At 39.4% G+C, this 13086-nt stretch overlaps 1 protein-coding gene across 1 annotated transcript in view; it reads left to right on the forward strand.

Annotated features, from left to right (window-relative positions):
- SIPA1L1 (signal induced proliferation associated 1 like 1) overlaps positions 1 to 13086 on the forward strand; it is a 409883-nt gene that overhangs the window by 363523 nt on the left and 33274 nt on the right. Inside the window, exons 16-18 of the mRNA XM_004371003.2 lie at positions 3414 to 3563; positions 7565 to 7689; positions 10407 to 10525. Coding sequence (XP_004371060.1) covers positions 3414 to 3563; positions 7565 to 7689; positions 10407 to 10525 — 394 coding nt within the window. The remainder of the gene's footprint in view (positions 1 to 3413; positions 3564 to 7564; positions 7690 to 10406; positions 10526 to 13086) is intronic.

Here is a 13086-nt window from a genome sequence, read left to right on the forward strand (position 1 = left end):
ATGTTCTCACATCCTAGTCTTTGAACACCTCTGACCTTACAGGCGTCTTCTGAAGGAACAGCATTTCTCTCTCTCTGTATCCCCTCTCCCTACACACACACACACACACACACACACACACACACACACACACACACACACACACACACACACACACACACACACCATTTTCTCTATCATTAACATCTTACATTAGTATGGTATATTTGGATCTAATGTTGACACTTTTGTTTTAATTTTTTATTGTACTTTAGATGAAGGTTTACAGAACAAATACTTTCTCATTAAACAGTGCACGCATTGTTTTATGACCTTGGTTAACAACCCCACGACATGTCAACACTCTTCCCTTCTCGAACTTGGGTTCCCTGTTACCAGCTTTCCTGTCCTCTCCTGCCTTCTAGTCCTTGTCTCTGGGCTGTTGTGCCCCATTAGTCTCGTTTTGTTTTTTGAGCCTGTCCAATCTTTGTCTGAAGGGTGAACCTCGGGAGTGACTCCATTACTGAGCTAAAAGGGTGCCCAGGGGCCATACTCTTGGGGTTTCTCCAGTCTCTGTCAGGCCAGTAAATCTGGTCTTTTTTTGTGAGTTAGACTTTTGTTCTACATTTTTCTCCAGCTGTGTCCAGGACCCTCTATTGTGATCCCTGTCAGAGCAGTCAGTGATGTTAGCTGGGCACCATCTAGTTGTACTGGACTCAGTCTGGTGGAGGCTATGGTAGTTGTGGTCCATTAGTCCTTTGGACTAATCTTTCCCTTGTATGTTGTTTTCTTTATTCTCCCTTGTTCCTGAAGGGGTGAGACCAGTGGAGTATCTTAGATGGCCCTCACGGGCTTTTAAGACCCCAGACACTACTCACCAAGGTAGAATGTAGAATATTTTCTTTATAAAATGTCATGCCAGCTAAACTAGATGTTCCCTGACACCATGGTCCCAACAGCCCTTAGCCTAGCAATTCGGTCCCTCAGGGAGTTTGGATGTGTCTATGGAGCTTCCGTGACCTTGCCTTGGACAAGTTGTGCTGGCTTCCCCAGTATTGTGTACAGTCTTACCCTTCACCAAAGTTACCACTTACCTATTGTCTATTTAGGGTTTCCCCCTCCCCATTCCTCCCTTCCTCGTAACCACCAAAGATTGTTTCTTTTTGTGTGTAAACCTTTTAGGATCTAATATCGATATGTTATTAACAACTGAAGTCCATAGTTTACATTAGGCTTCACTTTGTGTGTTGTACATTTCTGTAGGTTTTGACAAATGTGTCATGTATCCACCATTATAGTATCATAAAGAATAGTTTCACCACCCTAAAAATCCCCAGGGCTGTTTTCTGTTTATCTTTCCTCCTCTTCCCCCTGAACTCTTGGCAACCTGGCAACCAATGACTTTTACTCTGTCTACAGTTTTCCCTTTTCTAGAATGTTATATAGTTGCAACCATACAGTATGTAGCTTTTTCACGTTAACTTCCTTCACTTAGCAGTGCATTTAAGAATTCCCCATGTCTTTTCGTAGCTTGATAGCTCATTTCTTTTTATCTCTGAATAATACTCCATTGTATAGATGTGCTGTAGTTTTGTTTCTCCATTCACCTATAGGAGGACATCTTGGTTGTTTCCAGTTTTTGACAGTTATGAATAAAGCTGCCGTAAACATTCATGTGGAGGTTATTGTGTGAATATAAGTTTTTAGCTCACTTCAGTAAATTCCTAAGAGCTTGAGTGCAATTGCTGGATTGTACGGCAAGCCTGTGTTTAGCTTTGTAAGAAATTGCCAGACTGTCTTCCAAAATGGTTGTACAATTTGCGTTCCCATGCGCAATAAATGAAAGTTTCTGTTGCTCCATATCCTTATCAGCATTTGGTGTTACCAGTGTTTGAGATTTTAGCCATTCTAATAGGTGTGTAGTGGTATTTCATTATTGTTTTAATTTGCATTTTGCTAATGACACGTGATGTTGGGCATCTTTTTATATGCTTACTTTCTGTCTGTGTGTCTTCTCTGGTGAGGTGTCTTTTCAGCACTTCCATCCACTTTTTAATTGAGAGTTTTGTTTTCTTGTTGTTGTTAAGAACAGTTTGTATATTTTGGATACAAATCCTTTATCTGATAAGTATTTTGTAAATACCTTTTGCCAGTCTATAGCTTGTCTTTTCATTTTCTTAACAGTCTTTTGCAGGGCAGAAGTTTTTGTTTTGTTTTGTTTTGTTTTAATTTTAATGAAGTCCAACCTAAGTTTTTCCCTTCGAGCATCCACTTTTGAAATAAAATATCATTGTTACTAAGGTTTAGTTTGCACCTTTTCACAGTTGTCGGTGTCATTTATTGATATCCTAGCAGTTGCCTAGTTCCATACTAGAGGAGTAGAGGAACAAGATATGTGTCTGTCCTGACTACAGAGCTCTGGTTTTTGTCTCAAGAGCCAGTAAGCAGGGTGAAGAATCCGTAATTTTAGAAATAGATATAGTAGGTGGCTATGGAGCACACCTCTACTGTGACATTCTCTAAATTCATTAATTCCAATTAAATTCAACAAACGCAGTTCGCAGTATTTTTTTAAGGAAGTTTTATATGGCGATATTATCATCAACATAAATCTGTCCCTTGGAAGAAGTACAGCCAGACTGCTCCTTAGAAGTGAGGATGGTGAGATTTCATCTTACATACTTTGAACATGTTTATCAGGAGGGGCCAGTTCCTGGAGAAGGACTTCATAGTTGGTAAAGTAGAAGGTCATCGAAAAATGGGAAGACCCTCAGCAAGCTGGATTAACACAGTAGCTGCAAACAATGGGCTCAAGCATAGCAATGATTGTGAGAATGGCACAGGACCAGACATTGTTTCATTCTGTTGTCCGTAGGGTCGCTATGAGTCGGAACCAACTTGACAGCAACTAACAATTATTATCTACCTAATTAATAAATACTAAATAGCAAAATCTGAGTAGTCACTCCTGACTTTTAGTAATAAAATTGGAAAACAAAGAAGCATACTAAGAATGTACCAGAGTCAGTGTGGTCGTATACTCTGGACAACTGGTGTAAAAAATTGGAATGAATTGCTATGTCAGTCACTTGGGTTCACTGACTTCTTCTCTGCCGTACTAGCAAACTGCACAAGCAGTTCAGCCCATTGAATTCTGCCAGCTTTTGGAAAGTCCATGTTTTCTACATTTTTTTTCTTGTTATTTTTTGACACTACTCTTCTCCCCACCAACCCCCTTCAAGGCAATTTTCCAGCTGTTCCCTAGAGAGTAGGTTTATAGGCAAGTTTCTTTTGTAGGCTTCCAGCTGGCTTCATTTTCACTATTGCCATGAAGTTGCTGCCTTTGTAGCATTTATATAATATTATCCATCATGCATTGCCTTGGAATTTTCCCTTTGCATTGTTGACTTCATATTTTTGGTTTGCACATGCAGACTATCTCCTGGTTCGGACATCTACGTGACGGTCTCGTCCATTGCTTTAGCAAGATCCCAGCAGTGCCGTAACTCCCCTAGCAACCTGTCTTCATCCAGTGAGACTGGCTCTGGTGGGGGCACTTATAGACAGAAGTCCATGCCAGAAGGGTAGGTATGCGTTCCCCATTTTCTGCTATCTTTCATCTGTAATTCAGACATGTAAAATAATTTCCATTCAGCTAGCCTTGAACAACTTAAACAAAAGAATAAATGGGACAATGTGGTTACTATTCCAGACAGAAAAATGTTTTAATGGGTGATTCAAACCACTTCTTAGGAAGTTTATTATTCTCTAGTCTCTGAGGTCTCGATGCAGAGAAATCAAATTGCATCAGTTTCTTCATTACCTATATTTAGTTTCATAGTACAGACTCTGTCACTTCTTAATATTTCCTCCAACGTGGACTCAGCAGTGTGCTACTTGCACTGGTTGGAGTTTGTCTGACTGTTAAAGTAGAGGAAATGATAATCACATCCGGAGCTTAAAATTATTTTTCTCACACTTAAAAGTCTTCTCTGATTTCAGCCTGTGGGTTTTTTTGTTTGTTTGTTTGTTTTAAATCTTTCTTGAAAAGACTAAATGCCTAAAAGTAACTATTTGCCTCAGATAAAACTTACAAAGTAAAATTCTAAATGTACATGATTTTAGAGGCCACTAAAGGAAGAACAATTGGAATGTCTGAAGCTGGGAAGTAATTAGCAGCAGAACGTTACATAGTGCACACTAAGCTGCCTTTGCCCAGAGGAAGTATAAAACGACCATCAAAGACTTCATGCTGAAATGTCTCTCTCAGGAACTTGACTAAGAACTCAGCCATTTGAAAATCCAGTGTGAGGTGCTTTGAAAACTGGTATTTCTATTCTGATTTTTCCCCAAATACATCTTTAACACATAGATACATGATTTGCTCAGTTTCTTGATGTATCACAGTGTCACAAAATAAGTATACTTACTAAACATACCCTCATAGTGAGTATTTTTTTCTCCATAGCATTCTGTAGGGGCCCTGGTGGCACAGTAGTTAGAGTGATCAACTGCTAACTGAAAGGTCAGCAGTTCGAAACTACCAGAGGCTCCTGGGGTGGGGGGTGGGGAGAGGGGAGATGTGGCATTCTGCTTCCTTAAAGATTATAGCCTTGGAAACCCTGTGGGGTTGCTATGAGTTGGAATCAACTCGATGGCAGTAGGTTTATAGCATTCTCTTGGTTTTACAGCTATTCAACATTATTTTTTTGTTGTTGCTAAATGTTTATGTTAGCAGAATGTAGGTAATAAAACCACTATAACATATGCTTTCCCCCACTCCGCTGTCTCCCCCAGGATTCCCTTGGTAGCCTGTCTAAAATGCACATTTCTTATTTTAATTACTTCAGTAACAATTAGGGGAAAAAAATTCAGCTCTTATTCACAAGTCCCTGCTTAAGGTTTTGAGTTAAGTATCATTATACCACACCACCAGCCCAACTAATTATTTCCTATTTTAATTAGTAGATTTTTAAATGGCCTGATTTGACTTCAAAAATAAGAATTCACTGCAACTTAAGTGTTAGTAGAGCAATGAAATAAAATGGAGCTAGAAAACTTTGTCTTCTTCTGTGTGTGATATACTTTGAATATATACCTAAAATTTAAGTTGAAACATTAATGTTTTGGTCAATATTAATGTTAGAAACAAGGTTCCAATGCCATGCTGCAAATTTATTTTAATGAGTCAGTAGCTTTTCACTCTAGTGCTTAATAACTAAACCAACCGAAGGTGGTATTGAGGTTGTTCCCCATCGTTTAAAAGGCAGTAACTGTTTAAAAGACACAGGGCCTGTTCTACCATCCTTAGAGATTTCTTTTGGGGCCACACACTTTGAGGAATGTTGGCTAGGCGGGGCATGTCCAGAGGGGAAGGACTGTGTAAATGAAGAGTTTAGAGACCATGGTGTAAGGACACACGGAGGATGTCTAACCTGAAGACAAGAATGGTTGAGGTGAGGAGGGCATGATAGCTTTCTTCTGACACAGAAGAGTGTACTCTTAGATGAGGGATTAAACTTCTCTGTGAGGGCAACTAAGACCGATAAATGAAAGTTATGGAGAAGAAGATTCCAGCCCATTGGAGGAAGATATTTCAAAGCTGTTGGACTGCCCTGGAGAGGAGTGGACTGCCTCACGAAGCCAAGAGTTCTTAGTCACTGGACATATTTAAGCAGAGACTTAAGATGCTGTAAACGTGTTTCAGGTATCAGCCAAATGATTACTTAAAAACACATTCCAATCTGAACTATGACTCTTAACCTACTAAGTGCTCCTCCAAAAAAGGCACAATTAAACTCTTAAAAAGGAAGAACAAGTTTTGTCTGAGCTTCTCAAGGACAGGATCTTTTTACACCCATACTCTGTGGCAAAATAAATGGTGTGCATGGGTGTATGTTAACTGAAATTAAAAGTCCTTTGGGTGAAAATGTTTGTAAGGGCAGAATTTAAAGATAGCCTTATATTGTTTATTTAAAAACAGCCAGAAAAATGTTAGGCTTCAAATCCAGAGGTTAGAAACTGATCTTTAGTTTCTATGAACTACTACAAAAAATAAAAGCAAGGTTAGAATCCATTACTAACTTTTATCTCCATGCGTTTTTTTTTTTTTGTTGTTGTTTTTTAATTGAGGATTTTAGTGCAGATATAGAAGAGGATCATAGGGCCAATTTGAGGATATTCATTGTTCTAAACTAAACAAGGACTCTACTTGGGGAGTAGATGGCAAAAAGCATAATTGGTGAAATTTTTTTTTGGTGAGCACTTGTACTGAATTTTTTATAAATCAAGTTTTTTGTTTTTCATACTGGCTACATCAGTATAGAGCAGTAACTTTGTTTAGCAAGTCTCATGATTGTTTCTGTAAATGAATATTATTTGTGGGAAAATAAGGAGGGAGATGCTGTAATAGGAGTTTTATTATAATATTTTATTCTAGATATTTTATAGGATTTTCTAGTTCCCAAATGCTTTTATATAAATGTTTTCCTTGGGTCTGTGTAATGGAATTGCCATTTTTACAGTTAAGGAAACAGAGGCAAAATGTTGGGTGACTTTGCTCAGGGTCACTTTGGATGGTGGAGTTGGAATTTGGTTCCAGGTCTTCCTACTCCTAATCCCATACACTTTCTAATACATCGCCTGCTGGCCTGCCCATGTGTCTATCAGTTTCTAGCAAGTAAGACACCTACCACATGCATCAATTAACTCAGGCCCTATTTTGTCTTTCATTGTGTAGGTTACTCATAAATTCCTTGGTAAACACATATAAGTTTGTAAATTTCCACATGAATGTTTGAGTTTCACACGCTGTCCCTTTTTCATGGATGGTCAATATTTACTTTGGTGATATTGCTGTTTAAGGTGCGTGCATGTTTTAATTAAGTACATATTATGTTAGTGTTCTACACAGGGAAAATAAAACTGGTTCATTAAATAACTACATGTTCTTCCCAGAAGTAGACATTTGCCTTCATATATGCCAGTTTTACCTACTTCCAAATTGCCCTTCCCAAAGGCAATTTAAAATTTATATATTTTGAAAGTAGTTTCCATGTAATATAAATGATAACAATCTTTGTATTTCAGACCATAGAGCAAGTGCTCAGAAAATACTTGTTTCAAGAATGAATGACTTAATGATATAATAAACTACTACTGCATTAACAAAAACTAGCCCCTAAAATACACCTATTGGAAAATATATATGGAACACTGAGCTTGTAAAAAGTTTTCCTTCAGCCATGAGTGACAGTCTGAGCTTGGTTCTGCAAGGCCTGGAAGATTTTGGTGTTTCACACTACATAGGTTAGCTCAGTCCTAATGGCTCCTGCCCTGATTTACGATTTACATACATAGTCTACATACCTTTCTAAACAAATAGAGCAATGTATATTGATGACAGCAGATACATTTTTATACCTATATACACATGTGCATGGATGCGTATACAAGTACAGATATGTAAGCAAACACTCCTAGTAGTACCCATGGTTAGAATTTAGTCCACTACCTCCAAGACTACCTGCCCTCGTGGAGGGGTCTCTGAAGTCTTCTTTGCCTTTGTTGGGGGGACTCACCACAGGTTTGGAGTAAGCCGCAGATCCCCAGCCTCCATTGACAGGCAGAATACCCAGTCAGATATTGGTGGCAGTGGAAAATCCACACCCAGCTGGCAAAGGAGTGAGGACAGCATTGCCGACCAGATGGGTAAGTAACTTCTACAAGTTGCTTTTCCCACAAGGTGACTTTGGCCACCTCTTGATGATATCTTTGAAGCATTCTGTTATACAGTAGAGCCCTAGTTAATAAAGATGAATTAGAATTAAGTCTCTGTTAGATTATTTATTGGAAAAAGCAACAAATAAGCCCTGAGCCAGGGAATCTTAAATGACCCTGCATTTCAAACTAGAAAGGACATATTTTCAGCTCCAAGACTAAAAGCCAGACTACCCAATGTGTCCTAAGTACCTCCCTCCCCCTTGTTTGTTTGTTTTTTTGCCTAGTTTAAATGGTCGTTGGTATTCTTAATGTAGAGTTTAAATAAATAAATAAACTGTGTACAAAGTGGGAAAGAGAAACAATTATTTTTTAAACAGTCACATCTGTAGCTTGGTTAGAATCTCCTCCTTTATGTGTTTTTTTTTTTTTTTTCCCCTGTGCACTGTGCTATTAAGCTGTCAGCTGAGGCAGTGGCTTGGTAGCATATAATAGCTGGATGGAAAGATTTGCATTAGTGAGCCCTCCTTTGGATTTCTGGCTTACAGTCCTTCTTCTCTATGTGTGTTGTTGTTCTACAATGACACCATAACACTAGTTGACATAATATTTTGCCATGGAACAAGATTAAGCTTGAACACAATAGCATCAGGGATTTGGTATTAACATCAGGGACTTGAATCTGGACTGTTGGCTTTTTTTCCTTTCTCTTACCTCTAGTAGCATTACCCTCATGTGGGATTAAATAAAGTAAATTTTAGGGCTGAAAAAGATAAACGTTTAGGGCAAAGACCTATCTTTTTATCTTCTCTGCAAATCCGTTGTTTTGTCCTGTATTAATGACTGTGCCTGTGTAAACGTACTAACCAGGAACATAAAAGGGAATGGAGATGGGAGTGAGTTAAGACTGGAGATGAGGGAGAGAAATGTAAATCTTAGGTTCCTAAGATGTGCATTGCTCCAGTAACTTCCCTACGATGTGCCTTGTTACTAAAGCCATCTGTAGGCCCCCACTCTCCTCCCACCCACCCCCAGTGCAGAAAACCTGAGCGGGTACGGATCCGCTGTTCTGCTCTTGACAGAATGTTTTTAATCCCATATGTTTTGATACTGTTGAGATGGTAACGCCACATGTAAAAAGGATCCCTTGTTTAGCGTGACTTAAGCAGCTTTTTTTGGCTCCCAGTGCAGGCTTTGAACAAAGCTGCCAGCAAACCCTTTGTACACTGTACAGTGTCACACTTCCCACTTCCACGAAGTCATAAGAGGCATGAAAATGCATCTTGGGATTGGAAGGGGTAATTATGAGGTTCATCTTAGCCCCATATTCATTCGTTCACATAAAACTCCCTCTTGTCTTTTATCCTTTGCATCCATTTTAGTTTAGTGGCATCCCACTCTTAATAGATAAGACCCTCAAATTAATATGGATTAATCTTTTTTATGCATTCATCCTTTTAGAAAGTATACCTTTTTTTAAATAAGATACTGCTTATTAAAAGCCTGCCGGAGAAGCCTTTTCACCACAGTGTGTAAGTTGTGGCCTTTCTCCATCCAAAAGTCTAAGGCTTGGAATGTCTTAAAATAAATGTTTATAATTTTTGATATCTCAGCATTATAGAAGAATAACCCAGGTTTCTGCAGTTGACACATCAGAAGAAATGAGGGGCTTAGTTGATATAAAACATGCTAAGGAGAATTCAAGGAAAGTAATTGTCTGCTAAATTTTCATTACTCAATACACTATATAGAATGTGTAAAGGACTGACCTTTTTACACTCAATTTGTAAGAAAAAAATTCTCTAACGACTTGCAGTTCACCCGCTGAGAATGTTGAGAAGATTCTTATTTGTTAGCTGGACCTCCCTTTCTTTGTACATCAGTGTGTTGTAAACCAGTACCCCACTGACAGCGGAGAGAAGGGATTCATCTTGCTTAATTGGTTCACTCATCTCCCTGGTTTGTTTTTTTGCCTCTCTGCTTTTGGAAATGGCCGAGAGTCAGAATAAGAGTGTGTTGCCCAGTCCTTACATTTTACGAAAGGTATTATAAAAGTCCAGAATTGTTGCTGTTAGCTGTAGGTGTGTTAAAGAGGATAAATGGCTTATCTTTCACCTTTGGAACCCCATCTTAATGCCAGCTTGGAGTCCCAAAGGAAGCAATTGTTTTAAGTAAACTAGTTGCTGTGTGTCTTTTCTGTTGTGCTTAGCTTACAGTTATAGAGGACCTCAGGATTTCAATTCTTTTGTCCTCGAGCAGCATGAATATACAGGTAAAATATTTCCAAAGTGTCATGGTAAGTAACACGTAATTGCATCCGTGCCTGTCTAGGTAATGTAGACAAAGCTAGGTTAGCCAAACTTTGTGATGAATGAATTTCGTAAGTTTAACCCATATATTTTAAACTTTTCCCCAAACCAAAAGTTGATTCCAAACACTGCCGTGTTGTTCATGGCCTTTGGTTTGGTGGTACTTGGCTATGCTAATGTGTATGACATGACACATTGTCACCAGCTGCAAGCTTTATCCATCAGCCACTTAGTTTCTGACATGCTGTCTATTGTATAAACTTTCAACAAGCTTATTGCTGGAATTCAGAGTTTGCTGGTCAGTGAACTGAAAGATGCAATGGCAAGCCGTCTTCATTTGTCAACATGTGCTTGTATCCATTTAGTGCCTGCACCATAATGTCCTGTGCTATATTCCAGAGCCAACGTGCCACCTCCCAGCAGTATCAAAGGTACTGCCCGCTTTCCGTGAGAGCCCCAGTGGGAGATTGATACGGCAGGATCCAGTGGTTCATTTGTCTCCAAACAAGCAAGGGCATGTAAGTTAACTGTAAAATAATAAAATCAATAGCTTCCTAGCAAAGTGCCTTCCTTGCAACATGAAAATGGTACAGGTCCACGCTGCTATTTCCTCTGCAGGGTCAAAGAGGAGAATATCCTGGCAGAGGTTGGGCATTCACTGAAATGTCTATGGCCATGGCCCTAAGGGTGTTTTTAGATAAATTGTAATCCCTCATTGGTATGCACCTCCATAGGTCTGGGTGATCTGGGTGGAAAGCCACCTTCCCCAATCATATGCAATCCTAAAATGCTAGGAATAGAAATACACTGGAAATGAATGTCATTTGCTTACACAATAGCAAGCATGACATATGGTTGGAGTATCTGTCAAGGGAACAACTTCCCCTAAACTCCCCTCTACTGCTTCTGTTATCTTCCATAGTGGCATGTATTTTTATGCTTTTACGTAGTGATACAGAATTACCTTATCACTTACAGGTAGAATGGGAAATAAAGAAGTTACCATTTTCCTTTGGAATGCGGTTGGTTTCCTTGGCCAGTCTCTTCACTGGATTGTGTGTTTATATTCAGGTCATATTATAGGATGAGGAAATACTGCATTTCATATTATGTAACTAACATGTAAGATGCTCAGGAAAGTTTTAATGGGGAGGGGCAGCATAAGTTTTGCTCTAGAGAAAGCTAAAAAGCAAGAGAGAGAGCACCCAGTATGTATTCCAAGCCCTGCACTATGCACCATGGAGAGAGACTTCCTGTGGAAATGTGATGTTATCACATATCACACAAGTGACAGACTCAATAGATTATCAGCCAGTCTGTGGATCCCCATCCCTGCTGTACTCCTAGGCCTCTTACCTAATCATAGCATAGATATAATCATTTAGAGCTCATAAAAGGTTTGAGAGCGCAGGAGCTTTAGAACACTCAAAAAGTAAAAATGATTTAAAAAAAATTTTTTTTTCTTCCACAAACAATTCTTAGGTGATGCCCCACCTAGTGTATCTTCAGAGAGTACAAACTAATTTTAATATTAAACTAAGAAAAAAGATAGATCTACAGATAATCATATGATCAAAAACCTTACAAAGCTCAGTGGTGCATTCCTGAGGCTCATTATTCGCTTTCCCCAGTGTCCTTGCTCTGACTTCATCATCCCCTGAGCAGGATAGGGGAGGAGAAGTGATAGGAACTGTATACATAGGGAGCCACTGCATTCGAGGTGGGAGCTCCTTGTCTTGTGGCTTGAAAGGGACTTCTAGTAAAGCTCCCCAACAAACTCTCCCAAACCCATTTCCTCTCTGACATCAAGGAGTCTACTACGGTGACTTTACCTCCTTGGTTTTGGCTTTCCTTCCTTTTAAACTACAAATACCCTAAGAAAGTTAAGGCTTCAGTCATTTCTGGAGAAGAGAATTTAAGAAGAAGAGAGTCCTTTGTAGGTACCTCAAGGAGGAAGGGAGGAAAAACGTGGTCATAAAACAGAGATTCTGAGGTTCCTTAAAACACATTTTTCCCCATTTGTGCCCAGGACTGAGCCTGTGGAGAGAATAAACACCAAAGACTGAATTGTGGGAATGTTGAATTGCTATGTGGTAGGACTCTTTGAAAACAGTATCTAACTGAGAGCCCATGAAAAGAAGTTAAGGAGGGGTGAGTGGTGAGCCACAGTATTCCCACCACAGGAAGGAAGAGAGCGAATAGGTGTGTGTCAGAATTCACAGGTGGACCTGTTGTTGTTAGGTGCTGTCAAGTCGGTTCTGACTCATAGCGACCCTGTGTACAACAGAACAAAACACTGTCCTGTCCTGTGCCATCCTCACAATCATCGTTATGCTTGAGCCCATTGTTGCAGCCACTGTGTCAGTCCATCTTGTTGAGGGTCTTCCTCTTTTTCGCTGATGCTCTACTTTATCAAGCATGATGTCTTTCTCCAGGGGCTAGTCCCTCCTGATAACTTGTCCAAAGTATGTGAGACATAGTCTCACCATCCGTGCTTCTAAGGAGCATTCTGGTTGTACTTCTTCCAAGACAGATTTGTTCCTTCTTTAGGCAGTCCATGGTATATTCAATATTCTTCACTAACACCACAATTCAAAGGCTTCAATTCTTTTTCCTTATTTATCGTCCAGCTTTCACATGTATATGAGGTGATTGAAAACACCATGGCTTGAGTGAGGCACACCTTAGTCTTCAAGGTGACATTGTTGCCTTTTAACACTTCAGAGAGGTTTTTTGCAGCAGATTTGTGCAATGCAATGTCATTTGATTTCTGGACTGCTGCTGTTTCTATGGGAGTTGATTGTGGATCCAAGTAAAATGAAATCCTTGACAACTTCAGCCTTTTCTCCATTTATCATGATGTTGCTTATTGGTCAAGCTGTGAGGATTTTTGTTTTCTTTACGCTGAGGTGTAATCCATACTGAAGGATGTAGTCTTTAATCTTCATCAGAGTTGATGAAGAGCAAGTGGACCTAAGTTAGCCCAAAGGATGTTTTTCTTCATGTAAAATTTTTCCTCAGGATAACGAATGTCCAAATCCTTCATCAGATTTCTGTTTCATTGTATTGAACCACAGGC

Source organism: Trichechus manatus, unplaced genomic scaffold (assembly GCF_000243295.1).
Source record: "Trichechus manatus latirostris isolate Lorelei unplaced genomic scaffold, TriManLat1.0 scaffold00010, whole genome shotgun sequence".
Lineage (NCBI taxonomy): Eukaryota > Metazoa > Chordata > Mammalia > Sirenia > Trichechidae > Trichechus > Trichechus manatus.